General features: G+C 65.2%; 1 protein-coding gene across 1 annotated transcript; it reads left to right on the top strand.

Moving 5' to 3' along the window:
- Window positions 1-2914: 2914 nt before the first annotated feature.
- On the top strand, window positions 2915-19900 carry ARID3A (AT-rich interaction domain 3A). Its single transcript, XM_040086674.2, is given in 9 exon segments — window positions 2915-3033; window positions 3035-3334; window positions 3872-4187; window positions 15136-15208; window positions 16277-16460; window positions 16640-16887; window positions 17194-17490; window positions 17569-17655; window positions 17736-19900. Coding segments are annotated over 9 exon segments (1821 nt in total). The 3' UTR covers window positions 17933-19900.
- The last annotated feature ends 146 nt before the right edge of the window (window positions 19901-20046 follow it).

The following is a 20046-nucleotide window of genomic DNA, read 5'->3' as shown; positions in this document are numbered from 1 at the left end:
GCACGGCCTGCACCGGGTAAGGGGGACGCGCCGCCGCACACGCTCCCGCGGATGGGATCGGCGCCGAGAACGGGACCCTCGCCGCGGCCGTGGCCGGGACCGGGACTCGGGGGCTGGGCGGGACTGGGACCGGGGACCGGAGCCCAGGACCGGCCGCCTCTCCGAGGTGGGCCGGGTCCTCCGCTGCCGGTGCTGGGAGGGAGCGCGGCGCCCCCCTCCCCCCGCGGCCGGTTACCGGCCGCCTCCCCCACGCGGGGCTGGGGTTCCCTCCCCCGCCGCCGTTCCCGGCCTTGACTCTCCGTTCTCCCCCGGGAGCTGCTGTCCGGGCCGGGCAGAGCCCCGTGGCCCCGCCCTGTGCCCCCCTAGGCCCGCGATCTGCCGGGGTCCGGCCGGCGGAGCGGCCAGGCCGGGCCCACCCAGGCTCGCCTCTCCATGTCGGGGTTGGCCGATTCCCCCCGTTCGCGGGACAGGGGCTCATTCGGTCCCCGCCGCCTCCGTGCCCGCTCCTTCTGCGGGCCCCCGGAGCCACGTGCCGCCGGGAGCGGGGCCGGGCTCGGTTTCGGGGCCGGGACTACTGTCCGCCTGCGGGGTCGCTCCCGCGGCGTCCCCAGCCCCGTCCGTTCCCGGGTACGGCACCCACCGGGCCCGGCCTCCCTGTCCTTCTCCTCCTCTTCCTCACTCAGCCTCCACGACACCCCCGGAGCCCTTCCCGGCAGTGCCGGGAGCCCGCCTGGGGGTGTCCGGCCGCGGCCAGCCCAACCCCGGTGTCGGTGGCACAAAGGCCCGTCCGTCACACCCCCGCTGCCTATTTTTAGCCGCTGTCGCTCCCGAGCACCTGCCCCGGGGACGCGGGTGACGCCGCCCCGAATCCCTCGCGGGACCCCCGCCACCGCCCCACGGCGGGGACGCGCCGGGCCCCGTGGCCCCGAGCGGCCGGAGGGACAAAGGGGCACGGCTCAAGGTCACCGTGGCCGCCGGGCCAGGGTGCCACGGGGCCCCGGCTGTGGCTTCACCACTCCGGGTTCCCTGTGGAGAAGTGGCTGCGTGGCTCCGGCGCGGCCACGGCCCGCCGTGCTCCGGGAGGCAGCTCCAACACCTGGTGCTGCCGCCGAGTCACCGGGGGAGTCGTGTCCAGGCAGAGCCACGGCGGCGGCGAGGAGCACGTGTCCGGGTCGGTGTGGCTCCGGTTCGCTCGTGGATGGCGCAGGGGACGGGGTTCAGGTGCCGGTGCCACGGCTGGTGAGCGGCCGCTCCGGGGTGAGCAGTGTCCCTGCCGCGACCTCTCCTCCGCGGGGGCGGCACGGCGATGATCGGAGGAGAGGAAACTGAGGCACGGGCAGTGCCGGCCCGCTTGCGCCGCGCCTCCGCTGACTCCCGGTGGAGGCGGTGGCGACGTGTCCGTCCTTAGCGTGAGCCGAGCCCGGCCGGGCCGGGAGCGGATGCAGCCGCGGCGAGGCGTGGGGGAAGCGGCTCCCGCCCGATCGTCCCCGGCCCACACTGGCAGCAGGTTCCTCTTTCCAGAATGCGCGGGATGGTGGCGTGGCTGCCGGGCCCTGCGTGCCTCCGCCTGTCCTGGCCCCGCAGCCCCTGGGTCCGGCCCCATGGTCAGTCCCGGCAGGGTCCCGGTGTGTGTGTGTGTGTGCGCGCTGCACCGGCCCCCGGGCAGCTGAAACGGGGTGTGCTCGTACACGGCATGACCGCGGTGCTGCGGTGAGCTCGGTGCAGGCGAGGTCACAGCTGGGAACTGTGGCCGGCCGCGGGGGCTGCTGGCCACACCGGGGCTTGGGAGCTCAGTGCTGGAAGGGGTCCAGACCAGGGTGCTGGAGCATGGGGGTTCCACAGGGCCCAGCTGTAACGTGCTGATCCCCTCAGTGTTTTCCAGCGGGGCAAAGCAGAGACGAGCTTCTTGCAGCCTCATGTTTCCTCGGAGGCCCCCCAGGGAAGGGGAGCAAGGGGTCTCTGGGGGCATTGGCAGAGCCTGTTTGCCGGGGTTTCACGCTCTGCCTGTCCATCCCCTGGGATGTGCCCCGGGGTGCTTTGGGGCCCCTCCGCTGTGCAGTGCAGACCCCAGTGCTGCCCACGCCCCGGTGCCATCACGATGAGCCCAGTGCTCCCCATGCCATGTGTCCCTGGTGGGGATGTGCCTTGTCCCCTCTGGGGGACCCGCTGGAGGTCTCTCCCTGTTATCTGCAGGCGCGGGTCCACCGGTATCCGCTGCCTGCAGGGCCGGGCAGGGCTATCGGGTCTGGCAGGCCCCTTCCCCCTCCAGCAGCAGGCCCTGCCGCCCTATCTCATTAGCTCGAGATTAATGAGGCTCCTGCGCTGTCTTTAACTCCTTCCTGCTCGCCAGCGCCTGCCCACAGTTCCACTGACCCTCTGCTCTACTTCTCCGCCAGGTTTGCGCCGACGCCTGCCGGACACCGACCCGGCTGAGGATTAGGGACGCCGGCCGTGAGCAGGGCACCCCGAGGCTGCCACCCCCAGAAAGTGCCAGGTCTGCAAGGGAAGGGGTGATGCGCCGTGCTGCAGCTGCTGCCTGCTGAGCCTGAGGAGGAGTTTTGGAGCCTTCCTGGGACACTCCCCCCGACAACAGCAGCACCCCAATCCCAACGGGCAGCACCGAGCCTGTGACGCGCCGTAGCCCTCAAGCCAAAGAGACGCTGGGCCAAGCCTGAGAGGGGTCAAGGGGCACGTCCTTCTTTCCTGACCGGTGTCAGTTCCTGCCCTGACACCCCGACGGCACTGCCCTCGCCACTCGGCAGCCCCCTCCAGGGCTGCCCGCACCGGCGCTGCCCAGCTTTGGCCCCCAGCCCCGCTGGAGCGCGGCAGCCTGCCGGGCGCTGCCCCCCGGGCGCTGCCCCCCGGGTGCATCGCCCCCCGGCCCCCCGGGGACCCCCCGCCCGCCGGCAGAGCCATGAAGCTGCAGGCGGTGATGGAGAACCTGCAGCGGCAGCAGCGCGCACGGCTGCAGCAGGCGCTGGAAGCGCGGCAGCAGGAGCAGCAGCAGCAGCCGCCGCTGCGCTCCACGTCCCCCCCCAGCGCAGCCCCCGGGGCTGCCCCCTGCCAGCACCCCGGCCCGGGGCCGTGGGCAGGATCCAGCCCCGGCGCCCTCGGAGGAGGGAGCGGAGCCTGAGAGCGCACACATCCAGCGGGCGCAGATGGCCGCCCTGGCTGCCATGCGGGCGGCTGCCGCCGGCCTCAGCCACTCGCCCAGCCCGGGGCTGTCGGACGAGAGCCAGGCCTCCGAGGAGGAGGAAGAGGAGGAGCGCGGCGAGGAGGAGGAAGATGGCAGCGGGTACCAGCAGGAGATGGGCTCCGAGGAGGAGGAGGACCTGTGAGTGGACTCAGGCAGTTCTCATGGGTTTGTGGAAGGGGCGGGGAAGTGGCACAACACTGGTGGGTTTGGGCACAGCCTGCTGGGGAGGCTGCGGGGATCCTCTGGCTTGTGCCTTAGAGCTGTTGGGATATTTCAGAGCAGGAGGTGCTGAGAGCAGAGGCTCGGCTCTGTGGCCGTGATTCCTCGTGCTGGGTTGGCACGTCCCATCTCTGCTCAGCAGCCACGTGGGGCTGTGACAGAGAACCCCGGGCTGGTGTTAAATTATGCAGGACCCTCGGCTGCCTCCAGCGTGCATCCTGTCAGGGCAGGGCCAGGCCAGGAGCCATCTGGCAGATGTAAGGGAGCTGGGGTACCAGGGGCTGGCCGTACCCTACAGAGCTGCCCCCACCCATGGGCTGTACCGGGGCTCCAGTGTGTGCTGGGTGGGTGGTCCCAGCCCCGCAGCCGGGGAGGGCCTGTGGGGCGGGCAGGAGAGAGGGATGGACCTTGGGAACCGGCATGGGACCAAACCTCTCCTCTCCCCCCCGGTTCCAGAAAGGGCAAATGGGATGAGGATGACTTTGAAGAGGACCTGGGTGAGGAAGAAGAGGAAGAAGAAGAGGAGGAGGAAGAGGAAGACTATGAGGAAGAAGAAGACATGGGAGAGGAAGGGCTCAGCTCATCAGAGGCGGTGCGGGCGGGTGCGGGATCCCTGCTGCTCCGCAAGCCCCCGGCACCCCAGCACTACCGGGGGGAGCCGCCACGGCTGCCAGGGGGGCAGGAGCGGCTGCCCCCCGGCCTGGGCCACTCTCAGCCCCCGCCACCAGCACCTGACCACGGCGACTGGACCTACGAGGAGCAGTTCAAGCAGGTATGTGCCCGCCGAGACACGCGTGTCCCTGCCGTGCCGTCCCTCTCCCTGCGCCCACGCGCCCGTGTGTCCTCGCGAGCGTGGGGAGATGTCCTGCCTCCAGCAGCGCTCTCCTCGGATCCAGCTGCTGTTGTCATTAGGAATGCGTGGGATTTCTCCGGGATTTTTGTGCTGGGCTCAGTCTCGTCCCCTCCCTGGTTGGGTGACTCCGAGTGGATCTTGTGTCTGGGTTGTTCTGCCACAGGCAGGCAGCGCGATTGCTCCAGGGATCTGGGAGAATTCTTGCTGAAAATTACCAAAAAACCACCCCAAACTTGCAAATCTGATGGCTCTCTCCGTTTTCCTCCTCTCCACTCTCCCCAAGCCATTTTCCATGGGGACCTGTCTGTCTCCCATCACCGTCACTGCAGAGGTGATGGCCTGGCAGGACAGCTCCGGCCCCATGGATGCTTGGTGGGGGGCAGAGCTGCCCCGCTGCCCCCCTGCCCCCGCCAAAATGCCAAGAAAAAGTGAAAGCAGGGAGAAAGCACCTGGCTGCCCCCTTCATTGCCTTCCCAGGCAACAAGGCCAGCATGTTCCCACTCTCCCGGCGCCAGAGCTGGCTGCAGTCCGCTCTCACTGATCGAAGAAAACGTGCTGCAGCCGGGGCTCCCCAGGGGCCACCCGGCACCTTTGATGTGTGTTTAAATACAGCGGAGTTTGGGGCTGGGGGAAGGGGCAGGACCAGCGGCAGCAGATGGGACCCAGATGGAGCGGCCAGGGCGTGGTGGCCTTTCAGGAGGGACGCGACCACCTCTGCCCCTTCACCTTCAGGAGGCTGTCGCGTCCCTTCCGAAACGGGGGAAGGGGCTGCCGGGATCTCCCGGCACATCTAGGTGTGGGCAGGCTCAGAACAGGGCTGGCGCAGGGAGCACCAGCGAGCACGGAGCGTGTGGCCGTGCTCCTGGCGCTGCCGGGCTGCGGGGATGGAGGGATGCTCCTGCCCCTGCCCTGCCCATCCCTCGTGCCGCTGCGCCCGAGCCACCTTCTCTTCTTGTGGTTTCTCTCTCTTGTGCTTCCTGCCGCCGGGGAGCGAGGGGCCAGGGCCGTGAACTCGTAGCTGTGAAAAGGCTTCTCAATACCGCAGCTCTGATCTTCCTGTTTGTCAGCGTGTCAGTGCCGTGGTCCAGGCCGTAACCTCTACCAGGTCCCCTATCACAGCCACAGCGCTCGGGAGCACCAGCCCCGTTCCCAGCCCTTCCCGAGCTGTTCCCCCTCTCCCTGAGCACCCCCTCTCCCTCCACGTGGCTTCCCGGGGTCACCGGGAAGAGCCCGGCTCGGCCGTGGATCCTGGAAGCAGCCGGAGGGGGTTGAAAAGCCTCCGTGGGCGGAGGAGCGGAGGCGACGCGCTGGGCCCGGAGAGGCTTTCCCCGGCACGTCAGCCCGTGCGACCGCGCTTGGATCGCGGCCGCTGGACCGGGGCCAGGGGGTTGCTGGCGCAGCCGGTGCTGGCCGGGAGCTCCTCCTGGCCGGCCTCCAGCGCGTGCCGCCGGGCTCCATCCCAGCCCAGCTGGCGCGGCCTGGGAAGGAGCAGCAGGAATGTAAACAGCGAGGGCAGCGCAGGGCAGGGGATGCCGTACCCCATCCCCGCTCCTCGCTGGGGCGGAGGCGCCTTAGGGGGAACCCCGGGCGGCTCCGGGATGCCGGGACCACAGCGGGGTCCCTGCGCTGGTGTGGTGCCGTGCGTGGCTGTGCCAGTGTTGTGCCTGCCTGCTCTGTGAGGGACGGGCTCTTTTGGGGTTCCTTTTGGGGCACCCCTGCTCTCCCACCAGCCCTGATGCTTCCCCGGCTGTCCAGCTCTCCCTGCTGGGAGTTCAGATCCGGTTCGGATTCAGCTCTGGTTGTGCTGGTGCCGCCGGCATCCTTGGCCCGTGGGTCTCTGTGCTTGAGAACACCGTCCCCACGGGGCAGTGCCGCCGCCCAAGCCCCCGTGCCCGTCTCCACACCCAAACCCTGGCAGGCCGGGGGCTGCCCCCATCCTCCACCGCCAGGTTTTATTGACCCATCTGGGACAGATTCCTGTGAACTGGTGCTCGGCTGAGCCGTGGGGGGCCGGAGGGAGGAGGAGGGGGCCCAGTTCAAGGGAGGAGGAAGGGGAGGGCGTGAGGAAGAGTTATGGAGGTGAGGGAGGTTAGGGAGCCGGCGCGTGGCACCTCCCCGTCCCCAGGGACGGCTACTGCACAGGCAGAGGTCAGCTCGGCCTGACCCGGGCGCTGCCGGCGCGGGCAGCAGAACAAAGGAGCCCCCAGCACAACGGGGAACTCGGGGGCAGCAGTTGCCGAGGGCACCGTGGCTCCTCGGGGTGGTGGGGGGAAAGGAGGGGGCATTTTCTGGATGGGAAGAGGCTCCCCATGGGAAATGGCTAAAAATCCAGCAAGCTCCTGCCAGCAAGAGGCTGCTGGGGGTAAAAACTGCTCTGAGTTCTGTACCCCAGACTGTGGGGGCTCTGCTGCTGCTGCTGCCCCGCAGGGTCCCCTCCTCTGATCTTTCTGTTTCATTATTGCTATTGCTGCTCCCCGCTAATACCGGGAGTGGGAGCCCCTGGTGTCGTGGCAGCCCCTGGAGCTGGAGTTTTCCGGCCTCTGCTTCTTTTGGAGTTTCCTGTGCTGCTGGTGCTCCTTCACGCATGGGCACCCTGCACGCCAGTACCCCATCCCACAAGGCAGGAGCTCGAGGAATCCATCTCCCTGTGCTCATCTGGCTGCAGCAGCCACCACTCTCCCTCTAGGGTTCTCCATTTCGGGTGCTCCCTTCTGGGGTGTCCTGCGCTGGCTGCCTCAAGCTGATGTTTAACCCTCCGTTTCTGCTTTGGGAAGGATTTAAGAAGTGCCAGTGGGAGCCTGTGGCAGCCGTGGGGTTTCGGGGAAGTGCTGGTGCTTTAATGGGGCAAGAGGTTTCTTGTGTTGGGGACATCCGAGCCGTGCTGGTGGCACACAGGCGCAAAAACCTCAGCCCTTATCTCACGCGGTGCAGCGCACCCCGAGATACGGCGTCTCAAAGTGCACCGGTGGGGGAAAAATAAACCGAAAGCAACTCGGCGACCTCAGCAGGGCTGCGGGGGTGGCTGAAACCGGACCCCCCCTCCGCCCAGACCGGCCCCGCGCACATGGCTGGTGGAGCTGGGATTTTCCAGGAGGGTCTGGAGGAGCAGAGAGCCCGTACCTCCTCTGAATCCCCAGGATCTGGTTAAGGCGTGGGGGAGCCCCCCACTGAACCCCTTTCTCCCGTGGATTATTCTCCTTTTCAAAGCCCGAAGCCAGCTGGGGGCGTGGGGCCTGAGCAGGGGCCCCGTGGCCTCTTAACGAGGGCGGGAGGGTCCATTTACTTTCTTTAAAATATTGATTAGAGCTTTATTGCATTAGCCAGCCGAGCGGATGAGCTGCCCCCGGGGAGGGAGAGGGGGCCCCTGCGCGGGGAAGGGGGACCCGAGTGTCATCGCAGGGCCAGGGGCCACTGCCCCCCACCCAGAGGCAGTTTGGCTCCCAGATAAGGGGGAGCGCCCTGGGGCCCCCGTTTGGGCGCTGCTGTGTCAGGGAGGTGATTGCAGTGCCTGGCCAGGCCAGCAGCAGATAACGCAGGCAAGAGGGGACCTAAGCAGGACGCGACTTTGGGGGAGTCACCGGTGGAACCCTTCTGGGAAAAGGGCTGTGTCCTTCCCCCTCACCCCACACTCAGCCATCGCCCCTCTCACCCTGCACCACTGCCCGGCCCGCCGAGGGTGCTCCCAGCCGGGGGATCCAGCACGATAATTGGCTCACAGTGCTCAGGGAGCATTCCCGGGGCTGTAATCCCACCAGATCCCTGGCCAGAGGTCAGGGACTTCTCGGCGAGAGCAGCTTAGCCGCCGAGTGCCTCCCCCAGCCAGACGCCTGGGTGCTCACAGGTGCTGGTCCCGGCATCTGGGCACCCGTGAAAGCCATTTCTCCAAACAAGAGCCAGGATGATTAACGAGTTTGAGGGACAAGGGGACACATCCTTCCTGCTCCAGGGTGCCCAGCCAGTGCCTTCACCCAGCTGGACCCTGCCCCCGACACCCCTCGGGAGCTGGGCTGGCTCCCCACAGCCTGGGCATCACCTGCTTGCGTCCCCCCAAATCCCCATGTCCCCCATGCCTCGACCTCCCCAGAGCCTCATTTCCCCCCACCCCTGGCCCCCCCAGAGCTCTGTTCCCTCCACGCCCCAGCCCCCCGGGCTGACTCAAGGGCTGCGGAGGTGGCGGCCGCCTCCCCTCTCGGCACAGCTGAACTAACAGGGTTTATTTAAAAGGAAAAAAAAAAAAAAAAAAAAGAAAAGAGCGGCGCAGGGAGCAGGGCCTTTGTCAGCAGAGCCCCCCGCCCCCACCGCAGCGTTGGGCAAGGGCAGCGTTGCTCCATCGCCCTATTTCTGGCCCAAACCGCAGGAGAAATGGCAGCTGGTCCCAGGGCCCAGCCGGACGTGCTGCAATCGGGGGCCAGGGCGGGGGGTGGTTTGGGGCCAGGGGGGCCCCTGCTCTGAGCCCCTGGGGCAGCCAGACCGGGGATTCAGGGTGCAGCTCCTGGCCGAGCTCCTGACCCGCTCCCTGACCCTTCCCATCGGTCACTTAATCTGCCTGTGCCTGGGTTCCCGCTCTGGCTGGAGCTCGGGATAATCCACCCTGCGCTGGGGCTGCTGGAGGCCAGGGCTCACCCGAGGGGAGTCCCCTGCTCCCCGTGTGTCCCACGGGGACGGCGTGGCCGTGTCGCTGCCGTGGCAGCAGTCCTTTGGGAGAGGGCTGCCCTGTCCCCCCACAGCAGCTGGCTGGGGGTCTCATCCTGGTGCAGGTGGCATGGGAGCAGCCAGGCAGGTGCCAGCCCTAAACCCCTTCAGCAAAGGGCTTCACCTCCTGCCTCCCTTTCCACTTCCACTCTGGAGCCTCCAGCTTGGGCACCAGTGCCTGATTTTGGAGATTCCAGCACCTGGGACGTGCTGTCCCACGCTGCCACCTGCTCGGGTGCCACAGTGGGCTGGGGTCTGTCACTCTGGTGCCCGTCACCGCCCCCTCCTCTCGGTGCGAGGAAACGGTGAGGTTTCGGCGGTGCTAGAGCAGCTCAGCGGTGATGGTTCCCCGGGCTGACAGCCCGCAGCTGGCTCCTGTCAACCCCATCTGCGGCTGCTGGCCCCCTTCCAGCTCCTCCAGCGGCTCGGCGGTGGGGTTCCCAGGCGTTCCGTGCACCCTGGCCCTGCCCACGGGACCCCTGGGACCCCCACCTCGGTGCCGACGGAGGGCAGAGGTGCAGGACCTCGCATTTCAGGAACAGATTTGCAATTAGCCAAATCCCAGCGGGCGGTGGAAGCCCCGGTGACTCATCTGCCGGGGCTTACCGCGATCCCCTTCTAAGACGATCATTTACATATGGTGGAATTTAAACCCCCGGCTTGGCTTCCAGGCCTCGCTGCTGCCACCACCGCACCCGGGTCAGGTCCCGAACGAGGGTCTTGGCCCTCAGGGGCTTCACCCTGGGGAGTTTGGGAGTCACACAGGAGGGACAGCTCAAGTTGGGGCACCCCAAGAGTTTGAGTTAGCTGCTCTTGGCCACGTTTCCCCGGCTCGGTGCTGCGCAGCTCGTTCTCAGCTGCCCTCCCTGCGTTCTGCCTGGTGGCAGGAGCTAGCCTGGTGTCCTTCACTGAACGAGCTTTCTCAACAGCGCCTGACTCCGCTGGATTAATATTTGTACAAGGTCCGGTGTGATAGCAAGCATGTGTCAAGGGCATGCACCAGCACGCACACGGCAAGGGCCGGGAGAGCTGCCGCTGCCGGGCTGGCTCCCATCCAGCCGAGGGAGCAGCCCCAGCACCCCAGTTCCCCCTGCGTGACCCCTCACCAGCCGGTGCCACCCCACGTCTGCATTCAGACACGGAACCGGTTTTGATTCCAGCCAGAGCCTGGCACGCTGCTGCCCAGCAGCGAGCTGCCATCGGGAACCGCCACGGCAGCAGGAATCGCTTCCTCGTCTGCGGGAAGGGAGCGAACAGCAGCGCTCGTGTCCCGGGAGCCGCTGTCAGCCCGGGCCGCGGATCCTGGGAGCTGCCGGCCGGCCGGGCACGGCGGCCCGTGCCGTGGTGGGGAGGGCGGCCGACAGCGCACGGACAATGGGGGGGTCAGGGAGGTTAAACGCTGGCTAATTCGCCCATTCAGCGTCCCCTCGGCCGCTCGGGGGACACCCGCCGTGCCGTGACACCGCCCGCGTCCCCCCAGGGTCACCCACATCACTCCTTCCCCCCAGCCTGGCCAGGGAGGAGGTGGGCACCGGGGGTCCGGGTGGTCTCAGGGTCCCCCAGACTCCGGGCTGGTGTCCGGGGAGCGGGACTGGGTTTTGTCACCGATGGATCCTTTACCCAACCGGCTCCCCCGGCCCGAGGAGGAGGCGCTGGTGCAAAGAGGCACCTGCGGTGGGGCCGTGTCCCCCGCGGAGGGGACAATGCTGGGAACCGCTGGGAACAATGGTGCCGACGGGAAGCTCCCGGGCCCCCTCCCCAGCTGCCCCCGCGGAAGCGGCCCCCCAGCGCAGCCGTGCTCCGGCGGCAGGGCAGGAATCCCGCCGGGCCGGTCAGTGGAGTCACCGCCGGCCCTGGCCGTGTGGGCGAGGCTCCCTCCAGCACATCCCCCACCAGCGAAGGTGTTGGGCGATTTCGGGGAGGGGGCACAAACGCCCCTGCCCCCAGCACCCCCTTCCCACGGGGGGCTGTGCCCTGGGGGGCTCGCGGGGGATTAGGGATGGGGACAAGCCAGGGGTGAGCTGCACCTAAGCCGAGCGCTTTATCTGCATAGGAATCTGCTCCGGGGCTGGATGCTCCCTTTGCCCTTCACCGGGAGGGATTGGCCCCAGCAAACCCTGCACCCCACGCTGGGGGGGCTGTGCCTGGAGAGGGGCTGCAGCCCCGGGCAGCCCCGAGCCCTGAGTCAGCCCTCGCCTCACTGGAAATCACATCCCCGAGCGCCTCCGAAACCATGGCTCTGGATTTTACAAATTGCTTTCTTTTTTTTCTGAATAAGTGCCCTCTCCGACCCCACTGCGGGTCCCAGCGTGCCAGAGGCCGGGGGGCTGTGTGTGGGACGGGAAACGAGCCATAAATGTGTTTATTCTTCGTTAAAAGAACTCGTTAGTGTGCGCGGGCTCTTCCCCAAGCCCAGCGTGGCCCCTCGGCTGTCCGCGGGACAAAGGGATTCATCCCCGGGGGCTGCCAGAGGAAGGAAGGAAAGAAAAGGAGAGAAGTAGCCCCTTGGCGTGTCACCGCTGCTCCTGCTACCTGCCGAGACAGGGCAGGCTCTCCCCGCCGCTGCCTGCGTTGTGTTTTTTTCCTTAAATACAGGAATTTGGGGGAGTTTAGCCCCTGGAAGGTGGAGGCTGCCACCAGCCCCCATCCCTGCTGCGCTGGCCCTCGGGTCTGTCCCCAGTCCTGGCTCACGTCACGATGTGCACGTCCCAAACCGGTTCTGGAGAGAAGGAGGAAAACCGAGAGTGTTGCCACTTCCTGGCGATGGAAAAGAAACTTGAAAATTAATCCCCGAGGCCTGAAAACCCGGAACCGAGCGGGGGGAAGGGGAGGTGTTTTTAACTCGGACTGAGGGATGCAGGGACACGGACTCCTCCGTGACGCCCCACGGGGCAGACAAGGGACGGGGGATTCCTGCCGAAGGAGGGGATTTGCCTGGCACCAGCACGACCCCCGGCCTTCCCGGAGCCTTGTGGAATGGCGCTTCCCCTCCTGCTTGTAATTTTTTCCCCCACTCGCCCCAGCTCGGGGGGAGGTCGGACCCCCGGCACGCACCCGCGCCCGTGCCGAGGGCTCTCCCACATTCCTGGCATTGCCAAGGGGCCGCCTCCCGCCTGCCCTTTGAAAGCCATAGGGCTGGGATTTTCCTGTAATCTGGTTTGAAACATTAATCCGGTCATCCACACCAAACGCCGGGCCGGCATCCTGCCGGGGCGCTGGGCCGGGGTCAGGGCCACCCGCCCACCTCCTGCCTAATTCCTCCTCCACTTAATTATAGATCTGCTGGCAACGACCATCTGGCTCCGTGTCCTCAGCCGGCCGGGGGCCGAGGGGGCTGCGCTGCGGCCAGGTGGGCCGGACACTGTGACCAGGGCCAGCCGTGCCGCTGGCATCAAGCATTCACCCCGGGGTGCGTCAGCACTGGGTGCGTGGAGTCAGATTCCCCCAGGCCAGGGGACCCTCAGGGGCGTGGGGGGCATCTCCCGCTGTCCCCAGCCAGGCTGGGGTGGCTGTGCCGCGGCGTCCCCTGGCACCGCACCCTGCCACGGGGACCCCGCGGTAAGAGGATATTCCTGGGGCAGCTGCGTTATGGATTAAGTCGTTTCCACTTCCCTAATTACGAAACATAAATGTATTGACTCAGCGGCGCACAGGGCGGCCTTGCCTGTGGCTCCCGCCCGCCGGTACCTTTGCACCGAGACACTGCCTGTCCCTGCGAGGGGCCGGCTTTGAGCTGAGCAGAAACCAGGGCTGAGAGCAGGAAGCAGGGCACGGGCACGGGGCAGGGATCAGCACCAAGCAGGCACAAGACCCAGCACCTGCTGATTTCGGTGCAGCAGTGCCAGCAGCCGCCGGCCTGTGCCAGGCTCAGCTGCGCGCTGGGTTTCGCAGGCCGCCGAAACCAGGACGTTTCTGTTCCTCAATTTGCATTCTGAGCCCCCGCTGTCCCAGCTGTCCTGCGCTGCCGTTGGGGCTCACGGGGCGCCGGCTGCTTTGCCGTTGGCTGCGGATGGCGTCAATGCAAGGAAATCCTGCGGGGCGCTGCTGGGAGTCGCTCGTCTCTGTCCCCTTCGGTGTCCTGCCTGTCCTGTGCGAGGGGGCGAGGGGGAGCAGGGGTGGTAAGGGAGGACAGGGCAGCTTGGCAAATGCCACTCTGTGACACGGCACAGTGCACACCGGGCACGTCCCGGTCATGGCTGGGCATGTCCTGGCCCCGCAGTGCTGCCGGATGAGCACCTTGGGCAGGTGCCCATCTCTGGCGGTTGGTTCTGCTGGCGGTGGCAAAGCTAAACCAGGGTTTGGGGGGATCCCCAGGGGAGCCTGTTTCTCTGCTTGGCACTGCAGTGGTCAGTGAGCAGCTGCCAAGTGCAGCCAAGCTGTTGAAGTCTCGCCGGTAACCGTCAGCAGCAGCTTGTGCAACATCCTTTGCCCGGCAGCCGCGGCGGGTGTGCCAGCAGGGCCGTGAGGTCACCGGGCAAAAACGGGGATCCCACTGCCCACCATCCCCATGGCTTCATCCCAGCTGGGCAGGGAGAGTGGCTGCAGCCAGCTGAGCTTGGCATGGGACCACCGGGGCTGGTGGAAGGCCGGCACACGGGGCAGCCGCCCGCCGCGGCCGCTAATCCCCCTGTCCTGGCCGGCCACGCTCTCCTCAGCTGACGGTTAATTTTCTTTCATCCTCTTAAACGTGTCCATTCCCCTCGGGACTGAGCCCGGGGCGGGGGGGATCATGACCCCGAGGGTCTTGGCAGCGGATGAAGCGGCGTGTTTGGCGCTTCCCCAGGACGGCTCCGCACCGCGCAGAATCGGGCGCCAGGGAAGCCCTTTCTCTCTGTGTGGCTTTCGGAGCTGCTCAAGGAAACGGGGGAGGCTGGATTGGCACCAGCCCAACATCCCTCAGCTGGCACAAGGAGCCCAGTGCAGCTCAGCCCCGAAAATCACAGCGGTGCTGCTGTGCCGCGGCTCACTCCCCCCGCAGCACTCCCACACTCTTGCTGGGGTGGGAGAGGGGCTTTGGGGGGTCTCTGCCGGTGGTGCTGGTGCCTCCTGCCCTTGCCCCGGGGGTGTGCAAGGGGCTGGTCGAGCCTGCCGAGTTTCCCAGGGGAACTGGGGGGGGTTTATGGCCCCGCTTATCATGCGGCCCCATTGATCCCTTTGATCGGCGCCGGCGGGCGAGTCCGGCCCTGCGAGATCCGGATCCTCCCTGCGGGGCTGCAGGAGGAGGGGGCTCAAGCCCCTCGCTTACAGCCAGGACGATGCCCACCCGTCCACCTGCCCTGGTGCCACAGGGCGTAGCCGTGGAGGGAGCGGGCACATCGGTGACCCGGTGACCCGCAGCGCGTGCCTGGCATATTTTTTGGGGTATTTATAGGCCCCTCACTGGCAGTTGTTCAGAGTTGTCATTGAGAAAAGCGGAGCTGTGGCGGCCAGGCAACGCCTGCCGCCGGAGCCCCTGCTCCAACACCCTTCCCGGGATGGAAAGGGGGGATTATCCAGCAGCCTCCAGGCAGAAACAGCGCTGGGCTCCAGGAGAGGCTGCGTGGCGTGGCGTGGCGTGTGCCTCCGGCGTGCCGGGCGCTCCAACCGGCCCATCCTGCGCCATAAATCAGGCAGGAATGTGCCGGGCTGGGGGGTCCCGGCTGGAGATGCCCCAAGCAGAGCTGGTGATTAAGGTGCAGCGTGTCGGAGCCTGGCCCAGCTCTGCCTTCCCCAGTGCAGGACACGTCCCCGCAGGGCCGTGGCACATGAGCTCAAGTCAAGCCACACGAGGCACTGGCTCCTGGCCATGGCTCTCTGTGGCACCCAGAGCCTGGAGGGACCATGCTGAAGCGGTGCTGTGCTGAGCATGCAGTGGATGCTAAAAATAACCGGGATCAGCGTTCCCGGGAGGAGCCGGGGCCGAGCACGGTGTTGGCAGCCTGGGAGCCGCTCCGGCCGTGATCCCAGCACCGGCATCCCAGAGCTGAGCTCCGAGCTGGGCGGGCAGGGAATGGCACAGTGGGGCACAGGCCAAGGTCAGCCCAGGCTGAAGGAACCCCCGGACCCATGCAGGGACCCTCAAGCCATTTGGTGTCTTTTAAGCCTCACAGCTGCTGCAGTGGAAGCTGGGGGTCTCAGGTGGGGGGACGCATGGGTTAAGGGGGTTTCTGAGCATCCCTCTCTCCTCCTTATGCAGCTGTACGAGCTGGATGGTGACCCCAGGAGGAAGGAGTTCCTGGACGACCTCTTCAGCTTCATGCAGAAGCGAGGTGAGTCCCCACGCCCACCCTGCGCCGCTCTGTGCCCACCTTGCTCCCCCCTCATCCTCCCCCAGGATGGGGGGCTCGTTTCCCTGCCCCTCATTAGTGCCCCGAGGTCACAGCTCTGGCTGAGCTGCTGGTTAATCTTTAACCCCTCAGCGCAGCGGGGTCAAACCTGCTGGGCTGGATCCAGTGCCTGCGGCCCCCCTCGTCCCCCCTCCCTTCACCCGTCACACCCAGACCTGCAGCCCCTCCCCACACACACCCCTGGCTGTGCCCCTCTGCCCGCGCCCTGGGTCACTGCAGGGGGCACAGCCCCTCGCCATGCCCTCTCTCTGCCCGGGGAGAGGCCACGGTGGGGGCCAGGGGTGGGCAGGGCTGAAAGCCGAGCGTGCTCCGGTTCGAGGGTCTGGTTCCTGCGTGGAAAACAGCGCTGGAAGTGCTGACACAGGGCTGGCTCCGGCCCTTTGTCAGACAGCCCTGGGAAAGGCACGTGTGCCTGCGCTGGGGGGGCTGGGGCTGCCCTCTGCGTCCCCCAGGGCTGCCCTGGCTCTGCCCCATCCCCTGGCTGTGTCCCCTGGGGTCTCCCTGGCTGTGTCCCCTCCGATCCCCCCACCCGCATCCCCTGGGGTCACCCCACCTGCGTCCTCCGGGCTCCCCCAGAGCCCCCTCACCACAGGGCCCAGGGGGAGGGACCCCGATGAGGGAGCAGGTGCTGCCAGCCCCCTCCTCATGCTGGAGGGATGAGCCCCCCGGCTCACAGGAGACCCTCACAGCCGGGTTGTGCCGCCCCCGTTATAAATAACTCTCGTTGCCGGGTGCCGGCTCAGCCCGAGGAACCGGCTCAGCCACGAAGGGGCTGTGGCTGGAAACCGCGAGTTTCTGTTTCCTTTGTTCGGGGCTGATCTCAGCGGGAGGGCCCGGGTGGGGGGAAGAAGGGGATGGTGGAAGGGGAAGGGAGGAGCAGGAGCCCCCCCCAGCCCCTCCACTGCGCCGCAGGGGTCCGGGCAGCTGCGCCCCCGCTTCGGGTGAGAAAGCAGCACCCCAGACCCGCTCTCTCCTCCCGCCGCTCCCCAGGGACCCCCGTGAACCGGATCCCCATCATGGCCAAGCAGGTGCTGGACCTGTACATGCTGTACACGCTGGTGACCGAGAAGGGGGGTCTGGTGGAGGTCATCAACAAGAAGCTGTGGCGGGAGATCACCAAGGGGCTGAGCCTGCCCACCTCCATCACCAGCGCGGCCTTCACCCTGCGCACCCAGTGAGCTCGGAGGGGAGGGCAGGGGAGAGGGGCGAGTCCTCGGGGGTCCCTCTGCCCTGCGCAGGGGACGGGGGCTCAGCGCAGCTGTGGGGAGGGAGCAGTGGGGTGGCACACGGGGAAAGGGCGCCCGGCCACCGCGTCACCCTCACCGTCCCCGCCCGTGTCGCGTCCGGCCGCAGGTACATGAAGTACCTGTACCCCTACGAGTGTGAGAAGCGTGGGCTGAGCAACCCCAACGAGCTGCAGGCGGCCATCGACAGCAACCGGCGGGAGGGCCGGCGGCAGGGCTTCGGCGGCTCGCTCTTCGCCTACTCGCCCGGCGGCACCCACGGCCTCCTCTCCTCGCCCAAGCTGCCAGTGCCGGCGCTGGGGCTGGCGTCTGCCACCAACGGCGGGGCCATCACGCCGGGCAAGAAGATCAAGAAAGGTAACGATTGTTCCGCGCTCTGCCCGCTCCAGGGTTCGGCTGCTGCAGGGTCCGGTTGCAAGCTGAGCCCCTTCCTGGTCCTGGGAATAACGGGGAGAGCTGGGGGAAGCGGGCAGGGGGGTGATGTGATGCTCCCCTCCTCGGGCTCCAGGGCTCATCTGGGGGACCCTGATTCCAATCACCCATCTCCGAGCTTTGGAGTGACAGCAGGGCACCAAACTGTCGTGTCAGGGCCGGGGACACCCTGGGGCGGTGGCACTGCCCTGCCGCTGTGCCCGCCACGCCTAACACCTGCTCCCCCGGCAGAGGAGGACTCTCCCATCCCCATCTCCATGCCCAGCCGCCTCCCGGTCTCACTGGCCGGGCACCCGGTGGTGGCGGCGCAGGCGGCCGCGGTGCAGGTGGCAGCGGCCGCCCAGGCCGCGGCGCTGGAACAGCTGCGGGAGAAGCTGGAGTCGGGGGAGCCCCCGGAGAAGAAGCTGGCGCTGGTGACGGACGAGCAGCAGCGGCTGATGCAGCGGGCGCTGCAGCAGAACCTCCTGGCCATGACGGCCCAGCTGCCCATGAGCATCCGCATCAACAGCCAGGGCACGCGCTCGCCAGGTCAGTAGTGGCCCCGGCCGCCCGCCCCGGCCGAGCTCCCGGCCCCGGCGGGCTCCGTAACGCGCCTCTCCCCGGCAGAGAACCGCCCGGACGCCGCCGCCGCCAGCAGCAACGGCACCAACAGCATCAGCATGTCGGTGGAGATCAACGGCATCGTCTACACAGGTGAGGGGCTCCCCGCGCCCCGCCGCCCGCGGCTCAGCCTCCCGCCCCGCTCCCTGGCACGCCTTTGCTCTCTCCCCCAGGTGTGCTGTTCGCCCAGACGCCCGGCCCTTCCTCCTCCTCTTCCTCCTCATCCTCCTCTGCCTACAGCAAAGGCAACGGCGGCAGCAGCCGGAGCAGCGGCGGCAGCGGGGTGGGGAGCGGCGGCGGCAGCGTGCCCCCCGCCCCGGCCGGCCTGGCCGTGCCCCCCAGCTCTACCTCCAACAGCGCTTCGCCTTAACGCCCCCCGGAGCCTCCTCGGGCCCCTCGTGGCACCGGCGGCCGTGGGGGGGACGGGGTCGCACCGGGGGTCTCGCCCCAGGTCTTGCCAGGGTCGCTCTGGGGTCTCACCAGGATTTCACCGGGATCTCGCCAGGGTTTCGTTGAGATCTCGCTGGGGTCTCACCAAGGGTCTCTCCCGAGGTCTTTGCCAGGGTTTCTCCGGGGGTCCCATCGGGGGTCTCCGATGGGCTCTGCCCTCGTTCTCGTGTTGTTGGGTTTTCCTTTTCCAGGCAGAAAAGCTTTAGCCCCGGGGGGTTTTGCCGGAGCCGCCGGCTGTCCGGCTGCGCCGCTCCGGGACCGTTTACCTCACTCACATCACACTTTGCACTGTACATTTATTATTATTATTATTATAATTATTATTATTTTTTAACTCGTGTTACCTCCAGACAGACGCACGGACGCCTGCCGACGCGAGCTCTAGCGAAACCCCCCCGGAATTCTAAAGGAAAAAAAAAAAAAAACAAAACAAAAATCCTGAAAAAAAATTGGAAATAGGGAGATATTTTATTCGTTTCCATCTCTTTTCCCTCCTTTGTTTTGGGAACTCCACTCTCTGCAGGATTTTAAGAGGTTGTTTTTTGATTGTTTCGTTGTAAATAGCTTCTATTTTATTCTCTAAAAAAAAAAAAAAAAAAAAGAATCAAACTTTTAACATGCAAATGATATATATTAGTCTTCATCAGGGAAAACGGGAGCTTGGAAAAAAGTTGGAATCTCCTTTCTCCTCTACTTCTCGGTGGTTGGGTCCAGCTCTGCTCCTTCCCCCACCGGCAAATCCTACTTTTTATCCCTCCCCCTGCATAAAACTACTGTTTAAAGCCAATTTTGGGCTTCTTCCCTCCAAAACCAAGCAGGATCCAGAGGATGGGGATGCTCGGAGCTGCAGGACGCTCCGGAGCTCACGGAGAACCCGAAGGACCTGAGGATTTATTTTAAGCCTCACAATCTCTGGGGGGGGTTTTTTTTGGTTGGTTTTTTTTTTTTTTTTTTTTTGTTTTTTTACTATTTCCCCCTCCAAAAAAAAAAAGCTTCACCCACATCTGCGTGAGACACAATCCAACACGATACCGAAACCCCGTCGCCCCCCTCGGTATCTCCGTTCTCAGGTTCCCACCTGGAGCACAGGGTTTTTCCCCCTTCCCAGGTGCCCCCCAGGGGAGGGGGGGTCCAGGTTGGTGGCACCTCCCTCTCCCCACCTTTATTTTTTAATTTCACTCGGGGAAGTGGCGATCTCAGGGGATTTGGGGTTTTTCCAGCTGGGTTTTTTTTGTTGTTGTTGTTGTTTTCAGCTGGGTTTGTTTTGGTTTTTTTTTAATTTTTTTTCTTTTTTTGTCCGTGCTGGAATCTCCTCGGTGGCTCTGTTGGTGGGGGGTCTTGGTGGCTTCACGGACCCTTTTTTGGGGGGGCCTGGGAGGGTCTGGCCAGCTCCTGCTGCTGTTGGGGTCCAGCCCAGCTCCCCGTAAGGAGAAATTCCAAAGGGGAATTTTCATGCCCAGGGCGGGTTTAGATTTTCATAGGTTTTTTTTTTTTTTTTTGCATTGTACAGTCACTATTTTGGGTTGTTTGGGGTTTGTTTTTTTTTTTTTTTTTAATTATTTTCCTTCCCTTCCTTTCCATGCCCCCCTTTCTGTTTTGTTTTGTTTTGTTTTTTGAGAGCGGGTGACTTTCCACTTTATTTTTCTTCTTTGCATATCGATTTAAAAATAATAAAAAAGAGCCTAAATCAGTTTTTTTTTGCGGGGGGGGTGTGGGGGTTTGGAAAGAAAATTAAATTAAAGGAGCGGCACCAGCTGCAGCCGCCCCCCTTCCTCCCCCCAGCGTTGCATATCTTAACTCAGGTAAAAAAGGAAAATGAGAAAAGAAGAAAAAAAAAAAAACACAAAAGACGAAAAAGAAAAAAAAGGAATAAAAAAATAAACCACATTCTACCTCTGAGCACGGCGGCCTCGGGCGCACCCAGGGCCCCGGTGAAAGATTTCAGTTTTGCAAAACATTCAGGTATTGAGACTTTTTTGATTATTATTAAAAAAAAAAAAAAAAAAAAAAAATTTAAAACATAAAAAAAAAAAA

This window comes from Hirundo rustica, chromosome 26 (assembly GCF_015227805.2).
Source record: "Hirundo rustica isolate bHirRus1 chromosome 26, bHirRus1.pri.v3, whole genome shotgun sequence".
Classification (NCBI taxonomy): Eukaryota; Metazoa; Chordata; class Aves; order Passeriformes; family Hirundinidae; genus Hirundo; species Hirundo rustica.
This window is presented reverse-complemented; position numbering and strand designations above follow the sequence as displayed.